General features: G+C 53.2%; 1 protein-coding gene across 1 annotated transcript; it reads left to right on the top strand.

The window, feature by feature from the left end:
* The first annotated feature begins 293 nt into the window (after positions 1–293).
* On the top strand, positions 294–26,111 carry cep131 (centrosomal protein 131). The gene is made up of 30 exons (XM_079260942.1): positions 294–408; positions 1,406–1,602; positions 1,732–1,826; positions 3,010–3,121; positions 3,406–3,527; positions 3,712–3,816; positions 3,894–4,055; positions 4,136–4,253; positions 4,330–4,443; positions 5,696–5,864; positions 5,960–6,054; positions 6,131–6,241; positions 6,363–6,546; positions 7,131–7,222; positions 7,297–7,485; positions 7,555–7,746; positions 7,821–7,958; positions 8,058–8,183; positions 10,017–10,133; positions 10,277–10,306; positions 13,000–13,102; positions 17,083–17,284; positions 17,430–17,537; positions 19,259–19,376; positions 19,461–19,535; positions 19,708–19,850; positions 20,977–21,154; positions 21,249–21,445; positions 23,422–23,482; positions 26,005–26,111. The coding sequence occupies exons 2-30, from the start codon at positions 1,417–1,419 to the stop codon at positions 26,074–26,076; spliced, it is 3,714 nt and encodes a 1,237-aa protein (XP_079117068.1). The 5' UTR covers positions 294–408; positions 1,406–1,416; the 3' UTR covers positions 26,077–26,111.
* Positions 26,112–26,405: the final 294 nt, after the last annotated feature.

Below are 26,405 nucleotides of genomic sequence, written 5' to 3'. Positions count from 1 at the left end.
ATTACTCATGTCATAAATAAATTAATAAACCAAAGTTTTGTGTTCTCTGTTTTTTCCAAACACTTTTAACTTGTAAAAATGTCAGATTTCCTTCACGCCTCCTTTTGCAAAGTCAACCGAACCCACTGGAGAAACGCCCCTTGATCGTTGGTCAGCAGATGGACGTCTCCTCCCAGCCTATCAGCTGCCAGCATTAGGAGACGAGGTTTAAAATTCCACCAATCAGACGTGCGGAGGGGCGGAGTCTGCGTGTTGTTGCCACAGCGATGATGTTACGCGTTATTCGGTTCACGGTGTTTGGAAGTGCGCGGACTACTTTCTCTGCTTCTCAGGAGGATTTGTTGAGATAAAAACGCCACCGTGAAGCAAACTAGAGATTAGCAGGGATGGTGTTTTCCAGCTTGTAAAGTAAGTCGTTCTTTCTTTGCATTTTTCTCCAGATGTGTGTCTGATGAGCGTTAAAATAAACAGCCTGTAATTCTCTCCTCTCGGCATTAAAAACAACTAGTTTTATTTTCTGCTACCCTGTCGTGTTGGTGAAATGTATTTCGGTCACTATACTTATTAAACGGTGAGATTATAAAGCTGCCCTGGTTTTAGTAACGCTTTAATAACAGTTTGTTTAATTAATAATTAATTTTAGCAGTTTATATTTAACGCAGACAGGTGTTGCGTCAAATTCTGTGCTCCATCACATTCTGTGTCACCTCCATTTCTTGGATTTAACACATTTTAATCCTGCTTTGTGCAGTTTTTGTACCTCTGTTCCCAAGCTTTATCATAAACTGTATGATTTATTATCCTTGAAAATAAATTAAACCCCTAATCCTTTAGCTTGATAAAAAACATGTACATTTAGGTTTTCATCTCAGTTCATGCATAACTATCAGCTCCATAAATATGATCCAGAGTATTATATAACATGCATGCACAGGCAGCACAGAGCAGCTGCAGAGAAGCCCCTCCGTTTGCTTTTACACTCAGCTTGTCTGTGTTTAACTCTGCTGATTTATAAATATGATAAACATGTAAAATGATGTTGTCACACATTGTACTCATGCATTCATCTGCAGAGCTCTAAAACTGTGGAATGATATTGTATAAGCTCTGGTCTGTCCTCTGTCAGGTTCACATCTAATATGTGGAAAAACTGTATTTGTAGTTCTTTTAATTTTATTTTTTCCATTTGATATGATTTTATTTGATATTTTTCTATTTCTTTGGACCTGTATTCTGTGTCCTTAATAAAGCTTGAATTGAATTGATAGTTTTCTCCATACTTAGAGGCTGAAAAAGCAGCCAGCGGTTTTGTTGTCTGTTACTGTGGGAGACAAACACTGAGACTGTTGTGTCTGCTGAATCCTCAGGGAACTGGAGAGTCTAGCTGATTGCAACTGCTTTGCAGGTTTTGACAGGATGCATACGACACGTAGCCCCTCGTCCATCCCGACAGGCGCCCCAGGAGACATCCTGGACCTCAGCCTGTCCGGATCCCAGCTGTCTATGTCCAGGAGACCCAGCAGCGCATCGCCAGGGAAGTTCTTCTCCCGGTCCGTGTCGGTGTCTGTCGCCGGTGACAGCCGAGGAAAACGCAACACGCTGGTGAGTCACAAACATCTGCTGATCATAAGTCAGAAGATAATAAAATCAAGATGCAGGAATGAGGAAGTCAGCTTTGTGTTCCTCGCTCCTATTTCAGAATCTCTCTAATATCATATTTCATATCCTCAGAGCGATACCAACCTCGGCAGCTCCCGGTCCATCAAGAACCTGAGGCGCTCCAACAGCACCACCCACATCAACCAGCAGGCCGGCCCCAGCTCAAGGTGCAGACCCGCTGCATGCCTCGTTGCTGCTGCTCACACCCGTACAATCACTACCTCTTCATATGTTTCTGCATCAACCATCTTTCTCCACGTCTTACAGAGAAGCGTGTGCAGGACGGTATGTGCTGATTCATGCTCTCCGCAGAGCCTCGGGCCAGATTGTAGATCCGTTAGATCCTAGAGTAAACTCTCATGGCTGAAACGTGAAGGACGTGCTTTCATAAGTCCGATGAATTAGCAGGTTCTGACGGCATGCGGTGGAGAGTCTTCAGGTCAGGCTGATAGCAGGAACTTTTCTGCGGTGCTGCAGAGACGGCGTGCAACAGCTGGTCGCCCTGAAGCCTCAGCCGGTCGGACAATGGGAGATATGGCGCTCCAGCGCCTGCATGATAAAGAGAGGAGGGAAGCTGGAGTCAGGGGGTGCAGGGACTTGCTTTGTCCCAAGTTAGAGGGGGAGGGACGAGACTCAGGGGTCAGGTTACCCCGGAGAAGTGTGTGTGCACGCTTTGGTTGTATTGTCCAGCAGCTGCCGCCGTGCCCCCTCCTTTCTCAGCCTCTCAGGATGGGAGCCCCCCCCCAGCACGCTGTCAAAGCCTCCGGGGTCTTTTAGGACTTGTATCGGGTCCTTCTCCCCCTCCCTCCACCCACCACTTGTAAAGCCAAAACTAGAGGAATGTTCTGCCTGAATGGTGTCAGATAGCTTTTCACTGGGCCAGCTGCCCCCCCCCCCCCCCCCCCCCCCTTCTCATTTCTATAGTCACGCAGACAGAAACACGCCACGCAGATACCAGACAGGGGGGGGTCACCCTGCTGCATGATGGAGGGGTCTGCAGGATCGGACCGTCAGCTGCTGAATTCCAGCAGAAGAGAAGCAACGAGCTTCGTGTCGGCAGCTCATCAGGAAAGCCTGCGGGGGGGGGGGGTTAATAGGTCAGGTTTCATGACAACTGTGTGTGGGGGGGGGGTTGTATTTATTTTTCACTCCCCCCATTTAAAAGTAATTTAATCTCAAAATTTGGCATATTTAGGGGCGTGTCCTTTTGATTGACAGGTACCCGATCTCCTGCTTCAATCCAGAAACGATCTCGGTTGGCAGCCACCGCGTCGGCTCGCTTATTGAGTCAGCATCATAAACATTAACTGTGTGTGTGTGTGTGTGTGTGTGTGTGTGTGTGTTCTTCAGTCAGGACCAGAGTGACGACTACCTGGCTCTGTTTGACAGCAGCTCAGCTGCACGGCAGAAATTATCCGGCCTCAGCAAGACGTCGCCTGACAGAACCACGTGGAACATCCTGGTACTTCCCGCCCAACAGCTGAAGTTTCTGCTACTTTTACTTCCATGTGTTTTCCAGTCTCAGGATTATTTCATTTCATTTCTACAAATCACACAAGAAACAGTGACACACCAATAGATCCACTGTTATCTTCAGCTTATAAATGTGAGCCAAGACTGACGGTTTATCATAGACGTATAAACATATAAAGACATATAGACATATAAAGAGACAATCCCACAACTTCCACCCCAACCCCCACAGGTACCAGACGGTCGTTCAGAGTGAATGTTTCTGCTTTTTAGGACGATCAGCCCAGAGTTTTCCCCTCGCGTTCCCGCAGCCCCGGCAGCGTGGACACGCCCACCAGCCTGAAGAAGAAAGAGCCTGGCGTCGCTCTGGCTGCCACCTTCACTGCCAACAACAGGTAGGGGGGGTCTCTGCTTCTCGCTCGCACACAACAGCCCAGGTGGAGCGATCACGCCACCTGAGAGCGCCGCCTCCAGGAGTTCCGCCCGCTGTGGAGCCGTGGCAGCCGGACGCCGTGCGTGTCCGACCGGAACGCCTCCAGGAGTTCTGTGAACAGAATGGTGTCGCTGTTTGTTTCACAGGAGCAACAAGGGCGCCGTGGGCAACTCCGTCACCACCATGCTGCACAACAACTACTCAGAGAAGCCGCTCACGCCGAAGAGCTCCAACCAGAAGCCATCCTTCAAGTGAGGCCCGAAGCGTTTCGTCCCAAACGTCCGAGTCCAGAACGTCTTCCTGTCTGAGACTGTCTGATCTCTTCCAGCAACATCCTGAAGGCCACGGCCAACGACGAGGTGTTGCTGGAAAACGGCTCCGTCACCAAGTCCCAGAAGAACTTCTCCTCGTCTTCCGCCTCCAACAACAGATCTCCGGTGTCGGCGCGGCGCGGCGGGAGGGTGGAGGTGACGGAGGAGGAGGCGGAGAGGTCAGAGCCGCTGGTCTTACTGTCTGTTTGCTGACTCGCTCTTCAGCGTGACTCACAGCGGCGCTCCTGTGTGCCTGAAGGTTCATCCAGCAGGTGAACCAGGCAGCCGTCGCCATCCAGCGCTGGTACAGACGCCACGCCACACGGAAACACGCCAGCCGGGCGGCGCTCCAACAAGTTCTGGCCAATAAAAGAAAGGCATGTTTACCTGCTCCTTCCTCTGATCGTTGCTGCGTTTCGTCCTTCTGGCGCTGAAGCCGTTTTCTCTGTGCAGGAGTGGGAGGAGAGGACGCAGGAGGACCGGCCGCTGGAGCCGCAGAGGAAAGCTGAGGAGCGGAGACGGATCCGCGAGGAGAAAGCTCGTCTCGCTCGCCTCGCTGCCATCCAGGTGAAGACCCTGATCCGGCTCATGTACTGCTAGAAACGGATGTAACCCTTCAGCAGCAGATCCTGCAGATCCTGCAGAACCTGCAGACCCTGCAGACCCTGCAGATCCTGCAGATCCTGCAGATCCTGCAGACCCTGTAGAACCTGCAGACCCTGCAGAACCTGCAGATCCTGCAGATCCTGCAGAACCTGCAGACCCTGCAGACCCTGCAGACCCTGCAGACCCTGCAGACCCTGCAGATCCTGCAGATCCTGCAGAACCTGCAGATCCTGTAGAACCTGCAGACCCTGCCGATCCTGTAGAACCTGCAGACCCTGTAGAACCTGCAGACCCTGCAGATCCTGCAGAACCTGCAGATCCTGTAGAACCTGCAGACCCTGCAGATCCTGTAGAACCTGCAGATCCTGTAGAACCTGCAGACCCTGCAGATCCTGCAGAACCTGCAGATCCTGTAGAACCTGCAGACCCTGCCGATCCTGTAGAACCTGCAGACCCTGCAGATCCTGCAGAACCTGCAGATCCTGTAGAACCTGCAGACCCTGCAGATCCTGCAGAACCTGCAGATCCTGTAGAACCTGCAGACCCTGCAGATCCTGTAGAACCTGCAGATCCTGCAGATCCTGTAGAACCTGCAGATCCTGCAGATCCTGCACAGTGCAGCACAAAGGCAGCTTTTATCAGACCATATCATGTCCCAGATATGAAGGACAGAGACCAGTGAGGAGGTCTCTTCTCAGGTTAAAGTACAGATAAACTCCGTGGACATAAGTTCAGCGCAGTGTGAAGCACCGGCACATTTCCACGTCTTACAGCCCCGCTGCTAAACTTCAGCTGACTTTCCTGCTGAGGCAGCCACTGATGACGGCTAACGGAGCATCCTTCTTGCTTCCTGCCTCTTTTCTGAGCTCTCACCAGTCAGAAAGATCGGCCAGTGTTTTAATTTCCATGTTTCTTCCAACAACGTTGTCCTGAGTTTGACAGTCTTGACTTGCAGCTGCTAGCATGTGGCGTGGTGCCGTACAGCGACATGCCGCTGTGGAGAGAAACGTTGTGAGGGGCCTTTTCTGACCTTCAGGATGGTGGGGGGCAGTGATGGCTACAGGAATGCACGTAATAATCGTAGCAGTGCCCTGAAGCGAGTCAGAAGCTCTGAGTTCTGGAAGTTATTTGCGCTGCTCGGACGTCACTTCTCGCTGCAGAAACTGATTGTACACGACGTTCTCTGTTGTCTCCCTCTGGTGGTCGGTTGCAGGAACTGCAGCAGAAGAGAGCCCAGCGAGCTGCAGAAGTGCAGCAGGCGGCTGAGGTGGCGCTGGAAAACCCGTGGCAGACAGGCGGGATGGGTCGGAAGGCGCATCCCAAGACGACTCCAACCAACAACCGTCCCACGTCCCCCACAGACACCAAATCTAAGAACACAGGTCCGTCCCGTCCTGAACCTGGGATCATCCTGCACCTGTAGGTCTTCTTCTGGATGACGTGGCAGGATGCTGAACCGGATCGTTTGTCTCCTCAGACTCCAACGTGAACATGGTGTTGGATTTAAATGAGACGAGCTTCAGAGCGATTTCCCCGTCTTCTTCCAGCCACAGAGCCTCTCCGTGTCCTCAGGTAAGTTTCCTGTCAGACGTCAGACTTCATGGCTCCGCTGGCTTCGGTGTAACCTCCCACTGCGGTTGTGGACCAGGAGGACAGGATGGAGGGGGACTTTCCTCATCAGGAGAACAGCAGGAAACTGGTCCGCGTGCAGAAATCCCGTCTGGTCCGACTCGCCGCTCCGCAGGGGAAGCCTGCTGATGTAGGAACCTTTTCTTTACTGGTTTACATGAGGAGACAGAAACCAGGCTTCTGTCTTTGGGTGGAAATCTTCTCCAGATTAGATTCATCTGTTGTTGGTCTCCCCCTGGTGGTGTCTGCAGGAGCTGCAGCAGAGAGGAGCGCCAGCGGCGGAGGAGCTGCATGCAGCTGAGGCGGAGCCGGGAAACCAGACCGCTGCCGTTGGGCGGAAAAGAACCCTCAAAAGCTCCCAGACCAGCGGAAGTCCTGCCTCGCCGAGCAGCAGCAGCCTGTTGTCACCTACCGGCCCGAAAGCTAAGAACACAGGTCGGTACCGAGACCTGCAGAGACTGGACCGCCTGCTGCGGAGTCCGGACCGCCTGCTGCGGAGTCCGGACCGCCTGCTGCGGAGTCCGGACCGCCTGCTGCGGAGTCCGGACCGTCTGCTGCGGAGTCCGGACCGCCTGCTGCGGAGCAGAGTCCGGACCGCCTGCTGCGGAGCAGAGTCCGGACCGCCTGCTGCGGAGCAGAGTCCGGACCGCCTGCTGCAGAGTCCGGACCGCCTGCTGCAGAGCAGAGTCCGGACCGCCTGCAGCGGAGTCCGGACCGCCTGCAGCGGAGTCCGGACCGCCTGCAGCGGAGTCCGGACCGCCTGCTGCAGAGCAGAGTCCGGACCGCCTGCTGCGGAGTCCGGACTCTGCTCTGCAGCAGAGCAGTCCGGACCGTCTGCTGCAGAGCAGAGTCCGGACCGCCTGCAGCGGAGTCCGGACCGCCTGCAGCGGAGTCCGGACCGCCTGCAGCGGAGTCCGGACTCTGCTGCAGAGTCCGGACCGCCTGCTGCAGAGTCCGGACCGCCTGCTGCAGAGTCCGGACCGCCTGCAGAGGAAGTTTTTAACACAGTGTTTCTACAGACTCCAGTCTGAAGGCTGCAGCTGATGGAGACCTCCACTTCAGGGTTGTTTCTCCAGCTTCGTCCAATCGCAGAGGATCCCAGAGCTCCCAGGTAGGAATGTCTCCAGTTGCACTGGATCAAACTGGTTTTTATGCTTCTGCTCACATTTGTTCCCTTTGCTTCAGGAGATCCTGCAGAGGTCAGTCAGCGTGGAGGAGCAGCGTCAGGGAGCTCCGTGCAGCAGGACGCAGTCTAAAACCACCCTGACTGAGCTGCTGGACACCCTGAAGCAGCTGGAGGAGGAGCCGTCGGAGCCGGCGAGGCCGGCGGAGCCGAGGCGATACCGCCAGGAGAAGTACGCCTGGATAGACGAGGTCGGTGCAGCGCTGCTCCTCAGAGGAAAACAAACTGCAGCCGTGAGTTGAACCTGCGTCTCATTACAGGATGGAGACTCCACCTCGCTGACCACTGACAACCTGGAGCGCCACGGCCAGCTGAGCCGCCATCCCGCGCTGCCCGACGGCGGCGCTCTGCTGTCAGAGGCCAAACTGCAGAGCATCATGAGCTTCCTGGACGAGATGGAGAAGTCTGAGCAGGAGCGGCCACGATCGGTCACGTCTGGGTCCCACAGAGAGGTCAGCGGCGTGCCCGCCGTGTCGCTCAGGCGGCAGAGCGGAGCTTCTAACCCGAAACGCCTCGCTGTTTTCAGGCTGTGTTGTCCGAGGAGGAGCTGCTCGGCGTGGAGCACGCCTCGGCCACGGCGACCGAAGTCACCGCCTCCATGATGAGGATCAGACTGGAGCTGGAGGAGAAGAAACGCACCGTGTGCATGCTGCAGGCCGCGCTGGTGGGAGCCATGCACACACACACACACACACACACCTGTCAGCTGTGGAGGTGACACACTCAGAGCTCAGTGTGTTTGTTTCCTCGGCGCCGCCATCAGACCCAGCAGAGGGAGCTGACGGCGAGACACGTGAAGGAGACGGAGAAGGAGCTGAGCAGAAACTTCCAGCTGCAGAAGGAGCAGTACGAAGCCACCATCCAGAGACACCTGACCTTCATAGACCAGGTGCACACACACTCACACCAGGTGCGGCCTAACACACACCAGGTGCGGCCTAACACACAGCAGGTGCGGCCTAACACACACCAGGTGCGGCCTAACACACACCAGGTGCGGCCTAACACACACCAGGTGCGGCCTAACACACACCAGGTGCGCCTATACACACACCAGGTGCGCCCTAACTCACACCAGGTGCGCCTATACACACACCAGGTGCGCCCTAACACACACCAGGTGCGCCCTAACTCACACCAGGTGCGCCCTAACTCACACCAGGTGCGCCCTAACTCACACCAGGTGCGCCTATACACACACCAGGTGCGCCCTAACACACAGCAGGTGCGCCCTATACACACACCAGGTGCGGCCTAACACACACCAGGTGCGCCCTAACTCACACCAGGTGCGCCCTAACTCACACCAGGTGCGCCCTAACTCACACCAGGTGCGCCCTAACACACAGCAGGTGCGCCCTATACACACACCAGGTGCGCCCTAACACACAGCAGGTGCGGCCTAACACACACCAGGTGCGCCCTAACTCACACCAGGTGCGCCCTATACACACACCAGGTGCGGCCTAACACACACCAGGTGCGGCCTAAGACACACCAGGTGCGCCCTAACTCACACCAGGTGTGCCCTAACACACACCAGGTGCGCCCTAACTCACACCAGGTGCGCCCTAACTCACACCAGGTGCGCCCTAACACACACCAGGTGCGCCCTAACTCACACCAGGTGCGCCCTAACTCACAGCAGGTGCGGCCTAACACACAGCAGGTGCGCCCTATACACACACCAGGTGCGCCCTATACACACAGCAGGTGCGGCCTAACACACACCAGGTGCGGCCTAACACACACCAGGTGCGGCCTAACACACACCAGGTGCGGCCTAACACACACCAGGTGCGCCCTAACACACAGCAGGTGCGGCCTAACACACACCAGGTGCGCCCTAACACACACCAGGTGCGGCCTAACACACAGCAGGTGCGGCCTAACACACACCAGGTGCGGCCTAACACACACCAGGTGCGGCCTAACACACAGCAGGTGCGCCCTAACACACAGCAGGTGCGCCCTAACACACAGCAGGTGCGCCCTAACACACAGCAGGTGCGCCCTAACACACAGCAGGTGCGCCCTAACACACAGCAGGTGCGCCCTAACACACACCAGGTGCGCCCTAACACACACCAGGTGCGGCCTATACACACACCAGGTGCGCCCTAACACACACCAGGTGCGGCCTAACACACACCAGGTGCGCCCTAACACACAGCAGGTGCGGCCTAACACACACCAGGTGCGCCCTAACACACACCAGGTGCGGCCTAACACACAGCAGGTGCGGCCTAACACACACCAGGTGCGGCCTAACACACACCAGGTGCGGCCTAACACACAGCAGGTGCGCCCTAACACACAGCAGGTGCGCCCTAACACACAGCAGGTGCGCCCTAACACACAGCAGGTGCGCCCTAACACACAGCAGGTGCGCCCTAACACACAGCAGGTGCGCCCTAACACACAGCAGGTGCGCCCTAACACACACCAGGTGCGGCCTATACACACACCAGGTGCGCCCTAACACACACCAGGTGCGGCCTAACACACACCAGGTGCGCCCTAACACACACCAGGTGCGGCCTAACACACACCAGGTGCGCCCTAACACACACCAGGTGCGGCCTAACACACACCAGGTGCGGCCTAACACACACCAGGTGCGGCCTAACACACACCAGGTGCGCCCTAACACACACCAGGTGCGGCCTAACACACAGCAGGTGCGGCGTGTGCGTCTCTAACGGGACTCTGTCCTCCTCAGCTCATCAGCGATAAGAAGTCTCTGAGCGAGCGCTGTGAAGGCGTGCTGGCCGAGCTGAAGCAGGTGGACCAGAAGTACACGAAGAAGATGGGCCAGATGCAGCAGCAGCATGAAATGGTGAGCGACGGCGGCCGAGGACCGCCCGCCGTCGCTTCTCTGCTCGCCGTCTGGTGCTACTGCCGTTTTTGTTTAACTGTCTTTTCTCTTGTTTCTCTTCACTCCCGTCCTCGTCCTCGTGTCTGTTCTCGCTCATCTTGTAGGTGTGGCAAATTCTCGGCCCCTTGTGCGAGGTAACTTTCTTCTCTCCTCCGGCTCCTTCATGGTTTCTACATCCATCTTTCATCCCTCCATCTTTCTGCCCTCCATCTGTCCCTCCATCTGTCCATCCGTCTGTCCGTCCGTCTGTCCCTCCATCTGTCCATCCGTCTGTCCCTCCATCTGTCCCTCCGTCTGTCCGTCCGTCTGTCCCTCCATCTGTCCCTCCGTCTGTCCGTCCGTCTGTCCCTCCATCTGTCCATCCATCTGTCCCTCCGTCTGTCCGTCCATCTGTCCCTCCATCTGTCCATCCGTCTGTCCCTCCATCTGTCCCTCCATCTGTCCCTCCATCTGTCCATCCGTCTGTCCGTCCATTTGTCCCTCCATCTGTCCATCCATCTGTCCGTCCGTCTGTCCCTCCATCTGTCCCTCCGTCTGTCCGTCCATCTGTCCCTCCATCTGTCCCTCCGTCTGTCCGTCCGTCTGTCCCTCCATCTGTCCCTCCATCTGTCCCTCCGTCTGTCCGTCCGTCTGTCCCTCCATCTGTCCATCCGTCTGTCCGTCCATTTGTCCCTCCATCTGTCCCTCCATCTGTCCCTCCGTCTGTCCGTCCATCTGTCCCTCCATCTGTCCCTCCATCTGTCCATCCGTCTGTCCGTCCGTCTGTCCCTCCATCTGTCCATCCGTCTGTCCATCCATTTGTCCCTCCATCTGTCCATCCATCTGTCCGTCCGTCTGTCCCTCCATCTGTCCCTCCGTCTGTCCGTCCATCTGTCCCTCCATCTGTCCCTCCGTCTGTCCGTCCGTCTGTCCCTCCATCTGTCCCTCCGTCTGTCCGTCCGTCTGTCCCTCCATCTGTCCATCCGTCTGTCCCTCCATCTGTCCATCCGTCTGTCCGTCCGTCTGTCCCTCCATCTGTCCATCCGTCTGTCCATCCATTTGTCCCTCCATCTGTCCATCCATCTGTCCGTCCGTCTGTCCCTCCATCTGTCCCTCCGTCTGTCCGTCCATCTGTCCCTCCATCTGTCCCTCCGTCTGTCCGTCCGTCTGTCCCTCCATCTGTCCCTCCATCTGTCCGTCCGTCTGTCCCTCCATCTGTCCCTCCATCTGTCCCTCCGTCTGTCCGTCCGTCTGTCCCTCCATCTGTCCATCCGTCTGTCCGTCCATTTGTCCCTCCATCTGTCCCTCCATCTGTCCATCCGTCTGTCCGTCCGTCTGTCCCTCCATCTGTCCATCCGTCTGTCCATCCATTTGTCCCTCCATCTGTCCATCCATCTGTCCGTCCGTCTGTCCCTCCATCTGTCCATCCGTCTGTCCGTCCATTTGTCCCTCCATCTGTCCCTCCATCTGTCCATCCATCTGTCCCTCCGTCTGTCCGTCCATCTGTCCCTCCATCTGTCCATCCGTCTGTCCCTCCATCTGTCCATCCGTCTGTCCCTCAATCTGTCCCTCCGTCTGTCCCTCCATCTGTCCCTCCATCTGTCCCTCCGTCTGTCCGTCCGTCTGTCCCTCCATCTGTCCCTCCATCTGTCCCTCCGTCTGTCCGTCCGTCTGTCCCTCCATCTGTCCATCCGTCTGTCCGTCCATTTGTCCCTCCATCTGTCCCTCCGTCTGTCCCTCCATCCGTCCGTCCATCCGTCTGTCCATCCGTCTGTCCCTCCATCTGTCCCTCCATCTGTCCATCCGTCTGTCCCTCCATCTGTCCATCCGTCTGTCCCTCCATCTGTCCCTCCATCTGTCCATCCGTCTGTCCATCCGTCTGTCCATCCGTCTGTCCCTCCATCTGTCCCTCCGTCTGTCCCTCCGTCTGTCCATCCGTCTGTCCCTCCATCTGTCCCTCCGTCTGTCCCTCCATCTGTCCCTCCGTCTGTCCCTCCATCTGTCCATCCGTCTGTCCCTCCATCTGTCCGTCCGTCTGTCCCTCCGTCTGTCCGTCCATCTGTCCGTCCATCCGTCCCTCCATCCGTCCGTCCATCTGTCCGTCCATCCGTCCCTCCATCCGTCCGTCCATCCGTCCGTCCATCTGTCCGTCCATCCGTCCCTCCATCCGTCCGTCCATCTGTCCGTCCATCCGTCTGTCCATCCGTCTGTCCATCCGTCCGTCCATCCGTCCGTCCATCCGTCTGTCCATCCATCTGTCCATCCGTCTGTCCATCCATCTGTCCGTCCGTCTGTCCCTCCATCTGTCCATCCGTCTGTCCCTCCGTCTGTCCCTCCATCTGTCCATCCGTCTGTCCGTCCATTTGTCCCTCCATCTGTCCCTCCATCTGTCCATCCGTCTGTCCGTCCGTCTGTCCCTCCATCTGTCCATCCGTCTGTCCATCCATTTGTCCCTCCATCTGTCCATCCATCTGTCCGTCCGTCTGTCCCTCCATCTGTCCATCCGTCTGTCCCTCCGTCTGTCCCTCCATCTGTCCCTCCGTCTGTCCCTCCATCTGTCCCTCCATCTGTCCATCCGTCTGTCCCTCCATCTATCCATCCGTCTGTCCCTCCATCTGTCCCTCCATCTGTCCGTCCATCCGTCTGTCCATCTGTCCGTCCCCAGGACAGTCTGTCTGCATGTGAGTCTCACTCCTTTCTTTCTTCATCTCCACATCTGCTAACAAACTTCACATCTTTTATTTGCTTAACTCCCCTAACCTGCATCAGCGTTGTCTACTAGCCGAAACGCCTCTGAAGCTTCGTCACCATGGTTACGCTCTCCTCCATTCTCTTCCTCCACCTGCAGGAGATCAAGAAGTTGAAAGATGTGATGAGCGCCACAGAGAAAATCCGCCGGGAGAAATGGATCGACGAGAAAACCAAGAAGATCAAGGAGATCACGGTGAAAGGTAGAGCAGTGGAGAGGAGGTGTGGAGCTCCCATAAAACTGAGGAGGTGTGGAGCTCCGATAAAACAGAGGAGGTGTGGAGCTCCGATAAAACAGAGGAGGTGTGGAGCTCCGATAAAACAGAGGAGGTGTGGAGCTCCGTTAAAACAGAGGAGGTGTGGAGCTCCGTTAAAACAGAGGAGGTGCGGAGCTCCGTTAAAACAGAGGAGGTGCGGAGCTCCGTTAAAACAGAGGAGGTGCGGAGCTCCGTTAAAACAGAGGAGGTGCGGAGCTCCGTTAAAACAGAGGAGGTGCGGAGCTCCGATAAAACAGAGGAGGTGTGGAGCTCCCATAAAACAGAGGAGGTGTGGAGCTCCGTTAAAACAGAGGAGGTGTGGAGCTCCCATAAAACAGAGGAGGTGTGGAGCTCCCATAAAACTGAGGAGGTGTGGAGCTCCCATAAAACTGAGGAGGTGTGGAGCTCCCATAAAACTGAGGAGGTGTGGAGCTCCGTTAAAACAGAGGAGGGAGGTGTGGAGCTCCGTTAAAACAGAGGAGGGAGGTGCGGAGCTCCGTTAAAACAGAGGAGGGAGGTGCGGAGCTCCGTTAAAACAGAGGAGGGAGGTGCGGAGCTCCCATAAAACAGAGGAGGGAGGTGCGGAGCTCCCATAAAACAGAGGAGGGAGGTGCGGAGCTCCGTTAAAACAGAGGAGGGAGGTGCGGAGCTCCCATAAAACAGAGGAGGGAGGTGCGGAGCTCCCATAAAACAGAGGAGGGAGGTGCGGAGCTCCCATAAAACAGAGGAGGGAGGTGCGGAGCTCCCATAAAACAGAGGAGGGAGGTGCGGAGCTCCGTTAAAACAGAGGAGGTGCGGAGCTCCGTTAAAACAGAGGAGGTGCGGAGCTCCCATAAAACAGAGGAGGTGCGGAGCTCCCATAAAACAGAGGAGGTGCGGAGCTCCGTGAAAACAGAGGAGGTGCGGAGCTCCGTGAAGACAGAGGAGGTGCGGAGCTCCGTGAAAACAGAGGAGGTGCGGAGCTCCCATAAAACAGAGGAGGTGCGGAGCTCCGTTAAAACAGAGGAGGTGCGGAGCTCCCATAAAACAGAGGAGGTGCGGAGCTCCCATAAAACAGAGGAGGTGCGGAGCTCCGTTAAAACAGAGGAGGTGCGGAGCTCCCATAAAACAGAGGAGGTGCGGAGCTCCCATAAAACAGAGGAGGTGCGGAGCTCCCATAAAACAGAGGAGGTGCGGAGCTCCGTTAAAACAGAGGAGGTGCGGAGCTCCGATAAAACAGAGGAGGTGCGGAGCTCCGTTAAAACAGAGGAGGTGTGGAGCTCCCATAAAACTGAGGAGGTGCGGAGCTCCCATAAAACTGAGGAGGTGCGGAGCTCCCATAAAACAGAGGAGGTGTGGAGCTCCGTTAAAACAGAGGAGGGAGGTGCGGCGCTCCGTTAAAACAGAGGAGGGAGGTGCGGCGCTCCGTTAAAACAGAGGAGGGAGGTGCGGCGCTCCGTTAAAACAGAGGAGGGAGGTGCGGCGCTCCGTTAAAACAGAGGAGGGAGGTGCGGCGCTCCGTTAAAACAGAGGAGGGAGGTGCGGAGCTCCGTTAAAACAGAGGAGGGAGGTGCGGAGCTCCCATAAAACAGAGGAGGGAGGTGCGGAGCTCCCATAAAACAGAGGAGGGAGGTGCGGAGCTCCGTTAAAACAGAGGAGGGAGGTGCGGAGCTCCGTTAAAACAGAGGAGGGAGGTGCGGAGCTCCGTTAAAACAGAGGAGGGAGGTGCGGAGCTCCGTTAAAACAGAGGAGGGAGGTGCGGAGCTCCCATAAAACAGAGGAGGTGCGGAGCTCCGTTAAAACAGAGGAGGTGCGGAGCTCCGTTAAAACAGAGGAGGTGCGGAGCTCCCATAAAACAGAGGAGGGAGGTGCGGAGCTCCGTTAAAACAGAGGAGGGAGGTGCGGAGCTCCGTTAAAACAGAGGAGGGAGGTGCGGAGCTCCCATAAAACAGAGGAGGGAGGTGCGGAGCTCCCATAAAACAGAGGAGGTGCGGAGCTCCGTTAAAACAGAGGAGGTGCGGAGCTCCGTTAAAACAGAGGAGGTGCGGAGCTCCGTTAAAACAGAGGAGGTGCGGAGCTCCCATAAAACAGAGGAGGTGCGGAGCTCCGTTAAAACAGAGGAGGTGCGGAGCTCCCATAAAACAGAGGAGGTGCGGAGCTCCCATAAAACAGAGGAGGTGCGGAGCTCCCATAAAACAGAGGACGTGCGGAGCTCCCATAAAACAGAGGAGGTGCGGAGCTCCCATAAAACAGGAGGTGCGGAGCTCCGTTAAAACAGAGGAGGTGCGGAGCTCCCATAAAACAGAGGAGGTGCGGAGCTCCCATAAAACAGAGGAGGTGCGGAGCTCCCATAAAACAGAGGAGGTGCGGAGCTCCGTTAAAACAGAGGAGGTGCGGAGCTCCGTTAAAACAGAGGAGGTGCGGAGCTCCGTGAAAACAGAGGAGGTGCGGAGCTCCGTGAAAACAGAGGAGGTGCGGAGCTCCGTGAAAACAGAGGAGGTGCGGAGCTCCGTTAAAACAGAGGAGGTGCGGAGCTCCCATAAAACAGAGGAGGTGCGGAGCTCCGTGAAAACAGAGGAGGTGCGGAGCTCCGTTAAAACAGAGGAGGTGCGGAGCTCCCATAAAACAGAGGAGGTGCGGAGCTCCGTTAAAACAGAGGAGGTGCGGAGCTCCGTTAAAACAGAGGAGGTGCGGAGCTCCCATAAAACAGAGGAGGTGCGGAGCTCCCATAAAACAGAGGAGGTGCGGAGCTCCGTTAAAACTGAGGAGGTGCGGAGCTCCGTTAAAACAGAGGAGGTGCGGAGCTCCGTTAAAACTGAGGAGGTGCGGAGCTCCGTTAAAACAGAGGAGGTGCAGAGGAGGTGCGGAGCTCCGTTAAAACAGAGGAGGTGCGGAGCTCCCATAAAACAGAGGAGGTGCGGAGCTCCCATAAAACAGAGGAGGTGCGGAGCTCCGTTAAAACAGAGGAGGTGCGGAGCTCCGTTAAAACAGAGGAGGTGCGGAGCTCCGTTAAAACAGAGGAGGTGTGGAGCTCCGTTAAAACAGGAGGTGTGGAGCTCCCATAAAACAGAGGAGGTGCGGAGCTCCCATAAAACAGAGGAGGTGCGGAGCTCCGTTAAAACTGAGGAGGTGCGGAGCTCCGTTAAAACAGAGGAGGTGCGGAGCTCCCATAAAACAGAGGAGGTGCGGAGCTCCCATAAAACAGAGGAGGTGCGGAGCTCCGTTAAAACTGAGGAGGTGCGGAGCTCCGTTAAAACAGAGGAGGTGCGGAGCTCCCATAAAACAGAGGAGGTGCGGAGCTCCCATAAAACTGAGGAGGTGCGGAGCTCCGTTAAAACTGAGGAGGTGCGGAGCTCCGTTAAAACAGAGGAGGTGCGGAGCTCCGTTAAAACTGAGGAGGTGCGGAGCTCCGTTAAAACAGAGGAGGTGCGGAGCTCCCATAAAACAGAGGAGGTGCGGAGCTCCCATAAAACTGAGGAGGTGCGGAGCTCCCATAAAACAGAGGAGGTGCGGAGCTCCGTTAAAACTGAGGAGGTGCGGAGCTCCGTTAAAACAGAGGAGGTGTGGAGCTCCCATAAAACTGAGGAGGTGTGGAGCTCCCATAAAACTGAGGAGGTGTGGAGCTCCGTTAAAACAGAGGAGGTGTGGAGCTCCCATAAAACTGAGGAGGTGTGGAGCTCCGTTAAAACAGAGGAGGTGTGGAGCTCCCATAAAACAGAGGAGGTGTGGAGCTCCCATAAAACAGAGGAGGTGTGGAGCTCCCATAAAACTGAGGAGGTGCGGAGCTCCCATAAAACTGAGGAGGTGCGGAGCTCCGTTAAAACAGAGGAGGTGCGGAGCTCCGTTAAAACAGCTGAATCCTCAGTTTGTCGCTGGCATCTTGTAGCCACAGAGGTGCCAACACCCTGCAGGTCCTGACCAGCCGGGTCCTCTTCCTCCCCTCTCAGGACTGGAGCCAGAAATCCAGAAGCTGATCTCCAAGCACAAGCAGGAGCTGAAGAAGCTGCGAACACTCCACGAGGCAGAGCTGCAGCAGGCAGACGAACGGGCGGCGCAGCGCTACATCCGGCAGTGTGAGGAGCTCCGGCAGCAGCTGGAGAGGGAGAAGGAGGAGCAGTGCCAGAAGGAGAGAGACCAGGCCAAACAGAGGTGAGCTGAACACAGCGAGTCCTGGAGCCGAGAGTTACGGTGTGTTTGGTCGCAGCTGCGCCGCCTTCTCCGCCTTCTCCGCCTTCTCCGCCTGGACGGGATGTTTGTTGGTGCGACTGTAAAAAGTTTGTTTCCCGTCTGTCAGGTACGAGAAGCAGCTGCAGGAGGAGGAGCTGTCCCTGCAGCAGCAGAGGAGGCGTCTCCACAAGGAGGTGTCGGATGAGAAGGAGAGGCTGGCTCAGCTGGCCGCCAGGTGAGCTCAGAGGACGGCTGCATATCTACCAAAACTACACAAATCCTTCAGGAAACTTTGTCGAGTTAAAGATGGATTCTCCTCTCCGGGTCGAGAGTCAGGTCCTGCCTCCAGTGGAAGAGTTTAAATATCTCGGGGTCTTGTTCACGAGTGAGGGAAGGATGGAGCGTGAGATGGACAGACGGATCGGTGCGGCGTCTGCAGTCTGTTGTGGTGAAGAAGGAGCTGAGCCAGAAGGCGAAGCTCTCCATTTACCAGTCGATCTACGTTCCTATCCTCACCTATGGTCATGAGCTGTGGGTCGTGACCGAAAGAACCAGACCTCGTATACAGGCGGCTGAAATGAGTTTCCTCTGCAATGGACTTGTACTTCTACAGCGCTTTTCTAGTCATGCAGACCACTCAAAGCGCTTTACACTACTTGTCACATTCACCTATTCACGCACACACTCATCCAACACACTCATACCCCGATAGGCACATTGGAGTCAGCTTGGGGTTCAGTGTCTTGCCCTAGGACACTTCGGCCTGTTAGGGGAAGCCTGGAATTGATCCCCAATTGATCCCCCAACTTTCCAGTTGAAGGACAACTGCTCTTCCTCCTGAGCTGCAACCGCCCAACCGTGGCCGGGCTCTCCCTTAGAGATAGGGTGAGGAGCTCGGTCATCCGGGAGGAGATCAGAGTAGAGCCGCTGCTCCTCCGCATGGAGAGGAACCAGTTGAGGTGGCTCGGGCATCTGGTCAGGATGCCTCCTGGACCTCCCTGGTGAGGTGTTCCAGGCACGTCCCTCTGGGAGGAGACCCCGGGGAAGACCCAGGACACGCTGGAGGGATTATATCTCTCACATGTTTTATAGACATCTTAAAATACCTAATATTAATATTTCTTTTAGTCTCATTTAAATCCCGATTGTGAATTTTTTTGGATCTATTTTTAAATAAAACCTTTTTTTTTTTTTACTAATATTTAGAAGTTTTTATTGATATTTTTAAAGTAACACAAAACCTAGATGAGATGAAACATATATAAAGTATACAAAGTAAAGTATATAAATATGAAAGTTGTGGCTGAATAAGGAATCGACTAACTGGAACCTCTGCTTCTCTAAGTCTGGTGCAGAGATAAGGGGTAACATGTTGGAAAAGAAGAACTTTCTGAGAGTTTATTTGATGTGATTCAAGGTTTTTTAAAGTTTAAATCCGTTTTTTAGTGATAAAGGTTTCTGATCCGACGATGAAAGAAAAATGAAGCTTCTCATCATGACCGATGTGAAGGCTGGGATTGTTCCTGTAGGAGAGCAGGAGTCGGTCCGAATGAGGCACGTTTCTGGTCAGGAGGGAGATTTCTATTAAAGGTCTTAGTTTTACAGCAAAGACAGAACGGATCTGCATCTGGAAACATCTGCAAGAGCTCCACCTTCATGAGCTGCATCACACTGTGTCTGGCCCAGAGGATTAAAGCCACTGGTTTCCTGTTGTCACCACCAGTCCCGGATCCGGGAAGTTAATGATGAAAAAACAACTTGTGCATTTGTGGATTAAAACTATCAGAAACTTGTGCAAATGATCCAAACGTGTCATCAGTGTAGAAGTCGGACAGGAGGAGAGGATGTGAATCTTATGATGCACATAAACGCCACGTTTGCATGATTCAGTTTAAAATCTGTGATAAAACCACAAGGCGTTTACAGATGATGTGTGTGTGTGTGTGTGCGCTGCAGGCAGCGCGGCGAGCTGGAAGATCTGCGGCGGCAGCTGGAGGAGAACAGCTCCCTGGCTGGACGGGCCCTCAGGGAGGAGCTGGACAAGACCCGAGAGGAGCAGGAGAGGAGGCACCAGGTGAAAGCTTGGAGAGCGACGCCATGACCCCAGAGGTCAGACAGGCAGCGCTGCGGCTCACTCTGACTTTTGTTTGTGATCCAGATGGAGATGAAGGCGTTACAGGAACGTCTGGACGTTGAAAAGCAGACGTGGGAGGAAAACTACAGGAAGAAAGAGGTTTGTTGACCTTCTGGTGTTCACAGTGATGCAGGACTAACCAACCCGTCTGTAACACACATCAAGCATTCATCTGCAGACGTGCAGAAATCTGTTCAGTCCAGGCGTGTAACATGCATGTACTGAAACACAGACACGCCTCTGGAACAACCTGCTGTTTGTGTGTTGGCAGGAAGCGTGGATGCTGAGCCGCGAGCGTGAGCTGAAGGAACAACTGCGGCGAGAACGCGATAAAGAAATCGAGATGGCCATCTGGACGCTGGAGGAGGAGACCAGCAAGGACAAAGAGGAGTGTGAGAGGGCGGCTGACAACAGGTGTGTGTTGGAATCTGGATGTTAGCAGTGTGACGATGTCTCTGCTGAAGAAGCAGCGGGACGCAGCATAACTCACAACATTTACCGGTAAATGCCAAGAACATGACAGCATTTATGCACAAAACAAGTCAAAGTTCTTTCTGTGAAACTTTTAAAGCATCAAAGATAAAAACAAATGTTTAACTAGGCGTGGGACTCAGTTAAAAAATTAATCTAATTAATTACAGGCTTTGTAATGAATTAATATTGATTATTTGCAATTTTAATCACGTAACAAAATTTTCCCCAAAATGCAACTTTTTTTTCATTCAAATAGATTTTCAGAGACGATTGACTCAAATAATGGTGAAAAAGATTAATATAATAAACACAAACTGGATAAATGAATTTAAGTTTGAAACAGTAAAAAAGAAATAGAAAACGTGTCCGGCCAAAACTGATCAGATACAAAGTTAAAGTATCCTGCTTACGGTCGAGTACGGTCAGTGCAAGAGCCTGTGCACTGCCAGCTCGGCACATACCGTTACAGCATTCTGGTAACCTGCCAGTTGTTGCCAGAATCTCACGGGTCTTCAGGTAGATCAGAACTCCACCAGCGACAATCAGCAGAATCCCAATCACTAATAATCCAAAATAATCCTCCACGTCCTCAAAAACTGCCATACACATGGGTCTCCACCTGGCCCATGTGTCCTGAACGTATCCCGATCAGATTCGTTTGGTTCACACTTCCCCAAACGAAGCGACTTTCAGATCAGAAAGCCTGATGTGGATCTGAAGGTTAAAGCTCCATCAGCAGCATCTGGAGGAGCTTATCATGTTGAGAACGTCCAGTTAAAAGACCATTCCAGTAATCAGATTAGATTTTGTTTTATATTACACACACACACACACACAGCTTCGGTGCAGCTTCAGTCCTACGTTTCTGCTGCTAAAACAGCTGAGGCCGAACTCCCTTCACAAGGAAGGAACTTTTTCAGAGCAAATACACCAAAAATAGAGAAGAAGGTTGATCTGTGAGCATCTTGTCACATTACGTCCAGCAACCCTGCAGCTGTGGACGAGTTGGAGGCGTTATCCTGTCATACGAGTTCGCTTCAACCTGGAATGTTTCTCTGGGTTTCAGGGTGAAGCGTCTGAGGGAGAAGTTCGAGGCTGAGCTGAGGGAGCTGGAGCGGTCAGAGAGGGCTGCCGTGGAGAAGCAGCAGGAGCTGAGGAAGCAGCAGATGGAGACGGAGGGGGAGCTGATCCGTCTTCAGGCCGTGCTGAGACAGAAGGAACAGGAGGTCGAAGACGTCACACAGGTAAGCAGGAGACCCGAGGAACAACGTGACTTTCACATGTCTGGACCTTCCTGTTAGAAGAGAAGAAGAAATGACTGAAGCTCCTCCTCCTCAGAGCAGAGACAAGCTGGCGGATGAACGCCGCAGCCTGGCCGAGGTGATTCGCCAGGAGTTTGCAGACCGCTTGGTGATGACGGAGGAGGAGAACCGCAGGCTGAAGGTGGAGGTGTCAGAAGTGCGAGCGAGGCTGCGCCTGGAGGTGGAGAGGATCACCCGAGAGAAGGAGGAGGAGCTGGCTGAAGTCCACCAGCGGTAAGCTCAAACGGATTCATCTCCTCACGTTAAAGAGACGGAGCTGGAGAGGGAAGTTCTGTCGGGTTGAACATGCTGAAAACCACGAGACTGCAATGTGTCTGTCCATGGATTCATGTCAGCAGCAGGCTTCAGTGGATTCCTTCGCCTCCAGGGGACTTCTTCGCTTTAAACTTGAAGCTTAATCCAGTTCAGGGTGGCGGGGAAGCTGGAGCCTATCCCAGCAGTCTGTAGGCGAAAGACAGGGTACACCATGGACAGCTCGCCAGTCCATCCAGAACATGCAAACTCCACACAGAAAGACCAATGTCCAAATCTGGCCCCAGCCGAGGATCGAACCAGCAAGGTTCTGTGAGGCCACAGTGCTCACCACCATGCCACCGTGCAGCTCGAATGAAAATTCATCAACGCTAAATTTCATTGTGGACGCGTTATAAACAGCATTGCTACTAAAACGCTGCTCCAGGCAACTTAACACTGTTTACCAACCACGGCTTTTCAGACAGTAGAAGAACTCTAAACACCAAGCAGATGACGCAAAGCACCACAGGAAGTGCTGGGGGCAGTATTGTCTTGCAGCGTCTTTGTTTAAACAACGAAGAAGAAACTGCCGGCGGCGCAACCTATTTCCAAAGTTTAGGGATATTTCAGGTTAAACAAAGTGTCAAACAGGTGAAATGTGTCGTCTGCCACGCAGAGTCGGCGTACCACGGCAGCACGACGGTCATGATGAGCATCTGGAAGGAAAACACCCCGGAGTCGTGGTTTCCAGCGTTCTTGGTGGCAAAGTTAGCATTAGCGAGTAGCGATGTGCCGTTGTTACCGCTGCCAAAGAGCTTCTGTTTTTACCGCCATTTATCTGTTTGTGTTCAAGATATCTCAGAAAGTTATGGAGAGATTTTCATGAAATTTTCAGGAGTTGTTGGAAAAGGAAGAAGTGATTTAATTTTGGTGGTGATCCGGATCACCAGATCTGGCCCCTGTTTACCTACAAAACAGGCTTTTTCAAGATGTAAATAATCATTTCAATGCAATTCTACGAAAATTAAGATTTTTAGAGAGAACATGCTCTTTGAATAGATCCTGAATGTAGAAGGAATGTTTGGAAAGGGTTTTGTGGCCGGTTCTGCTGGACGACGACCTTTAAAGGAAGATAGATGAGGAGAGACAAAGGTCTGTAGGATGAACCGCTTCACTGCAGGATAAAGCAGATTTCAGGCACAGCAGCATGGGGGACGACGGCTCCGAGGTCACGGCTGCAGCTGGTTCTCATGGTGAAACAGGAAGCTGGACTTACACCGTTGTCTTCAGCAGAACGGGTTTGAGCCTCGTCTGATAAACAAATCCCACAAACCGACTAAACATTTGAGCTGCTAGAAAGAAGCGTTCGTCTGGAAACTTCCAGATCATGGTGGATTTGTTGGGAGCTGATTTCAGTAGAACAAATGAAGCTGTGGTTTCCAGCTGCAGGGTGGTGGAAGTAAAGCTGAGTCAGGACTAATTAGCTTGTTTGGTCATTAATAAACTCGTCATCCTCCAGCTGGAGATGTGTTTGTGCGCCGCTGACAGGAAAACAATCAAATCAGCCTCTTAAAGGTGCAGTGTGTCAGAATTACTGACATCCAGTGGTAACGATGGGAAAGCAATGCTGCAAATGGACGGTGGCTGTCACTGGCCAAAATTCTTCCAGACATAAACACGTTTGTATGAGTGAGTGGATCCAGGCTCATTAATCACTGTGATCAGCCGGTACGGCACTTCTCACACAGTTGTTTGTCCGTTCAGAGACACCGTAGCAAAAATGTACGCTGCCATGTACGTGGATGGAAATGGATCATTGAAAAAGAAAAGTTATTTTAATAGAGTGAGATTAGAAGCTGCATATTGAATCCAACTGAGACATGTTTTATTGGCTGTTTCTCCGTCTCCGTGTCTGGATCCTCGTGTCTTACACTCTCTTCTCTGTGATTTGTCAGAGTGAAGTCGGCCATTTTGAAGAAGGAAGAAACTGTGAATAATCTCCGGAAGCAGCACGAGGTGAGTGGCTTGATGAAGATCAGGTTGTTCGGCCCTGTTCAGGCCCGCTGCTAAAATCTGTCCTGGGTGGTCTGATTGCAACCGGACCACCAGGAGCATGTCTGCCGACCTGTTTGCATATAAACCGTCAGTCAGCAGCGATAATCAGCCTGAATCACCTGAAATGAAACTTTATTCAGACGTCAACATGTTTTACGGCTGTCTGCGTCGCATTCGTGCAGCTTTTACTCCGTCCACACATCGCAACAGTTTTTCGTCAGAGACCGCCGCCCTTCAGCCCAGACACCGCCGCCGTTCAGTTGGAGTGACGTCTTCCAGCCGCGGTTCAGATACTTTGGGTCACATGAAGGAAGAGTGTGTCTGATGCATGACTGTTAGAAGGGTAAATCTTCAATCTCCATCTATCATGTACGAGCGCTGTGACCCCAGATGAGTAAAAACAACAAATACAATTTGTTTTAATGATGGTGTCTGCATGATTCTGCTAACAAACAGGAAAACTGAGACGGAGGACATACTAACAGTACTGGCTGTCTCCGTTTTTACATGCAGGATGTTTGACTCTGAAATAAAAGATGAGCAGTGGGTTTACAGTGAGTTGACAGTGAGTTGACAGTGAGTTTACAGTGGGTTTACGGTGTGTTTACAGTGAGTTGACGGAGGGTTTACGGTGAGTTTACAGTGGGTTTACGGTGGGTTTACAGTGGGTTTACAGTGAGTTTACAGTGGGTTTACGGTAGGTTTACAGTGAGTTGATGGAGGGTTTACAGTGAGTTTACAGTGGGTTTACGGTGTGTTTACAGTGAGTTGACGGAGGGTTTACGGTGAGTTTACAGTGGGTTTACAGTGAGTTTACAGTGGGTTTACAGTGGGTTTACAGTGAGTTTACAGTGGGTTTACAGTGAGTTGACGGAGGGTTTACAGTGGGTTTACAGTGAGTTTACAGTGGGTTTACAGTGGGTTTACGGTGGGTTTACAGTGGGTTTACAGTGAGTTTACAGTGGGTTTACGGTGGGTTTACAGTGGGTTTACAGTGAGTTTACAGTGGGTTTACAGTGAGTTTACGGTGGGTTTACAGTGAGTTTACAGTGGGTTTACAGTGAGTTTACAGTGGGTTTACAGTGGGTTTAAAGTGAGTTTACAGTGGGTTTACAGTGAGATTAGACGGTGGGTTTACAGCGGGTTTACAGTGAGTTTACAGTGGGTTTACAGTGAGTTTACGGTGGGTTTACAGTGAGTTTACAGTGGGTTTACAGTGAGTTTACAGTGGGTTTACAGTGGGTTTAAAGTGAGTTTACAGTGGGTTTACAGTGAGTTTACAGTGGGTTTACAGTGGGTTTAAAGTGAGTTTACAGTGGGTTTACGGTGGGTTTACAGTGGGTTTACAGTGAGTTTACAGTGGGTTTACGGTGGGTTTACAGTGGGTTTACAGTGAGTTTACAGTGGGTTTACAGTGAGTTTACGGTGGGTTTACAGTGAGTTTACAGTGGGTTTACAGTGAGTTTACAGTGGGTTTACAGTGGGTTTAAAGTGAGTTTACAGTGGGTTTACAGTGAGTTTACAGTGGGTTTACAGTGGGTTTAAAGTGAGTTTACAGTGGGTTTACAGTGAGATTAGACGGTGGGTTTACAGCGGGTTTACGGTGGGTTTACAGTGAGTTTCTGGAGTGTTTACGGTGAGTTGACGGAGGGTTTACAGTGAGTTGACGGAGGGTTTACGGTGGGTTTACAGTGAGTTTCCGGAGTGTTTATGGTGAGTTGGCGGTGGGTTTACAGTGAGTTTACAGTGGGTTTACAGTGAGTTTACGGTGGGTTTACAGTGAGTTTCCGGAGTGTTTATGGTGAGTTGGCGGTGGGTTTACAGTGAGTTTACAGTGGGTTTACAGTGAGTTTACGGTGGGTTTACAGTGAGTTTCCGGAGTGTTTATGGTGAGTTGACGGTGGGTTTACAGTGAGTGATGCATCCAGAGGAAAATATATCAATTCAATTCAATTCAACTTTATTCATACAGCGCCACTTTACAACAATGTTGTCCCAGGACACTTTACATCCACATCATTACAGGCCAGTTCATACATATCCTATAATAGAAACCAACTGATAGCATTGAGTCATGACTTGGATCCAATCCTCCATCCTGAGCTGCACGAGGCGACAGTGGGAAGGAAAAAACAGGAAGAAAACCTCCGGCAGAACCCGGCTCAGGGAGGGCAGCCATCTGCCTGGACTGGTTGGGATATTACTGGCAGGTTGGAAAGTAGAAAAGAAAAACAACATGAATGTGGAAAGTGCAGCTTGTGTGAGGTCAAGTTCGAGCGTTTTGTTGTGTTGACACTGTTAACCTACCAGCAGCAAGTGTCCCCGACCACTTTGCACGCCTTGAGTCCACCAAGCGGTAGCGAGCTCGTGCAGTTGTGACCATGGAGGCAGGAAGCGTGATAAAACGGGTTTGAGCAGGAAGGTGATTAAAAGGAAAACAGAGAAATTACATCATGTCTAAACATTGTCCTGTCGGCTGATAGGCTGCCTTGAAGAGGGCGGACCACCTGGAGGCCTTGTGGGAGCAGCAGAGGAAGCAGCTGTTGGAGAAGTGACTGAAGAAGCCCTGGTTTCATCTGTGTGGAGCCCCCCCCCCCCCCCCCCCCCCCCCCCCCCAAGAACTCTGAAGAACACGTGGCCTAACCTACCTCACTGAAAAAGACAATATGGAGAAATGCAACCTGTCTGACAGCGTCCCCCCCCCCCTCCCAGCCCCCACCCCCCCACCCTTCAGGCATGAGCTCCTCCTTTACATGCCACAGACCAGATGACGCCAGATTACAGGACAACAACCGGACTTCATTCCCCTCTGCAGCTCCAGCTGCTGCATGGACCCGTTCCAGATGTTCCTGGGACCCGCCTCAGCCTGCTGGTGTGCAGTGGG

Source organism: Telmatherina bonti, assembly GCF_933228915.1.
Source record: "Telmatherina bonti genome assembly, chromosome: 21".
NCBI lineage: Eukaryota > Metazoa > Chordata > Actinopteri > Atheriniformes > Telmatherinidae > Telmatherina > Telmatherina bonti.
The sequence above is the reverse complement of the archived record's forward strand: the minus strand, read 5'-3'. Positions and strand labels throughout refer to the sequence as shown.

Bases quoted from the DNA above. Each gene is read 5' to 3' on its own strand.
- cep131 (XM_079260942.1), top strand. From the start codon at position 1,417: ATGCATACGACACGTAGCCCCTCGTCCATCCCGACAGGCGCCCCAGGA. The intron at 19,377-19,460 runs GTGAAAGCTTGG...TTTGTGATCCAG, and splicing joins AGCAGGAGAGGAGGCACCAG to ATGGAGATGAAGGCGTTACA. The intron at 23,483-26,004 runs GTGAGTGGCTTG...GTCGGCTGATAG, and splicing joins ATCTCCGGAAGCAGCACGAG to GCTGCCTTGAAGAGGGCGGA.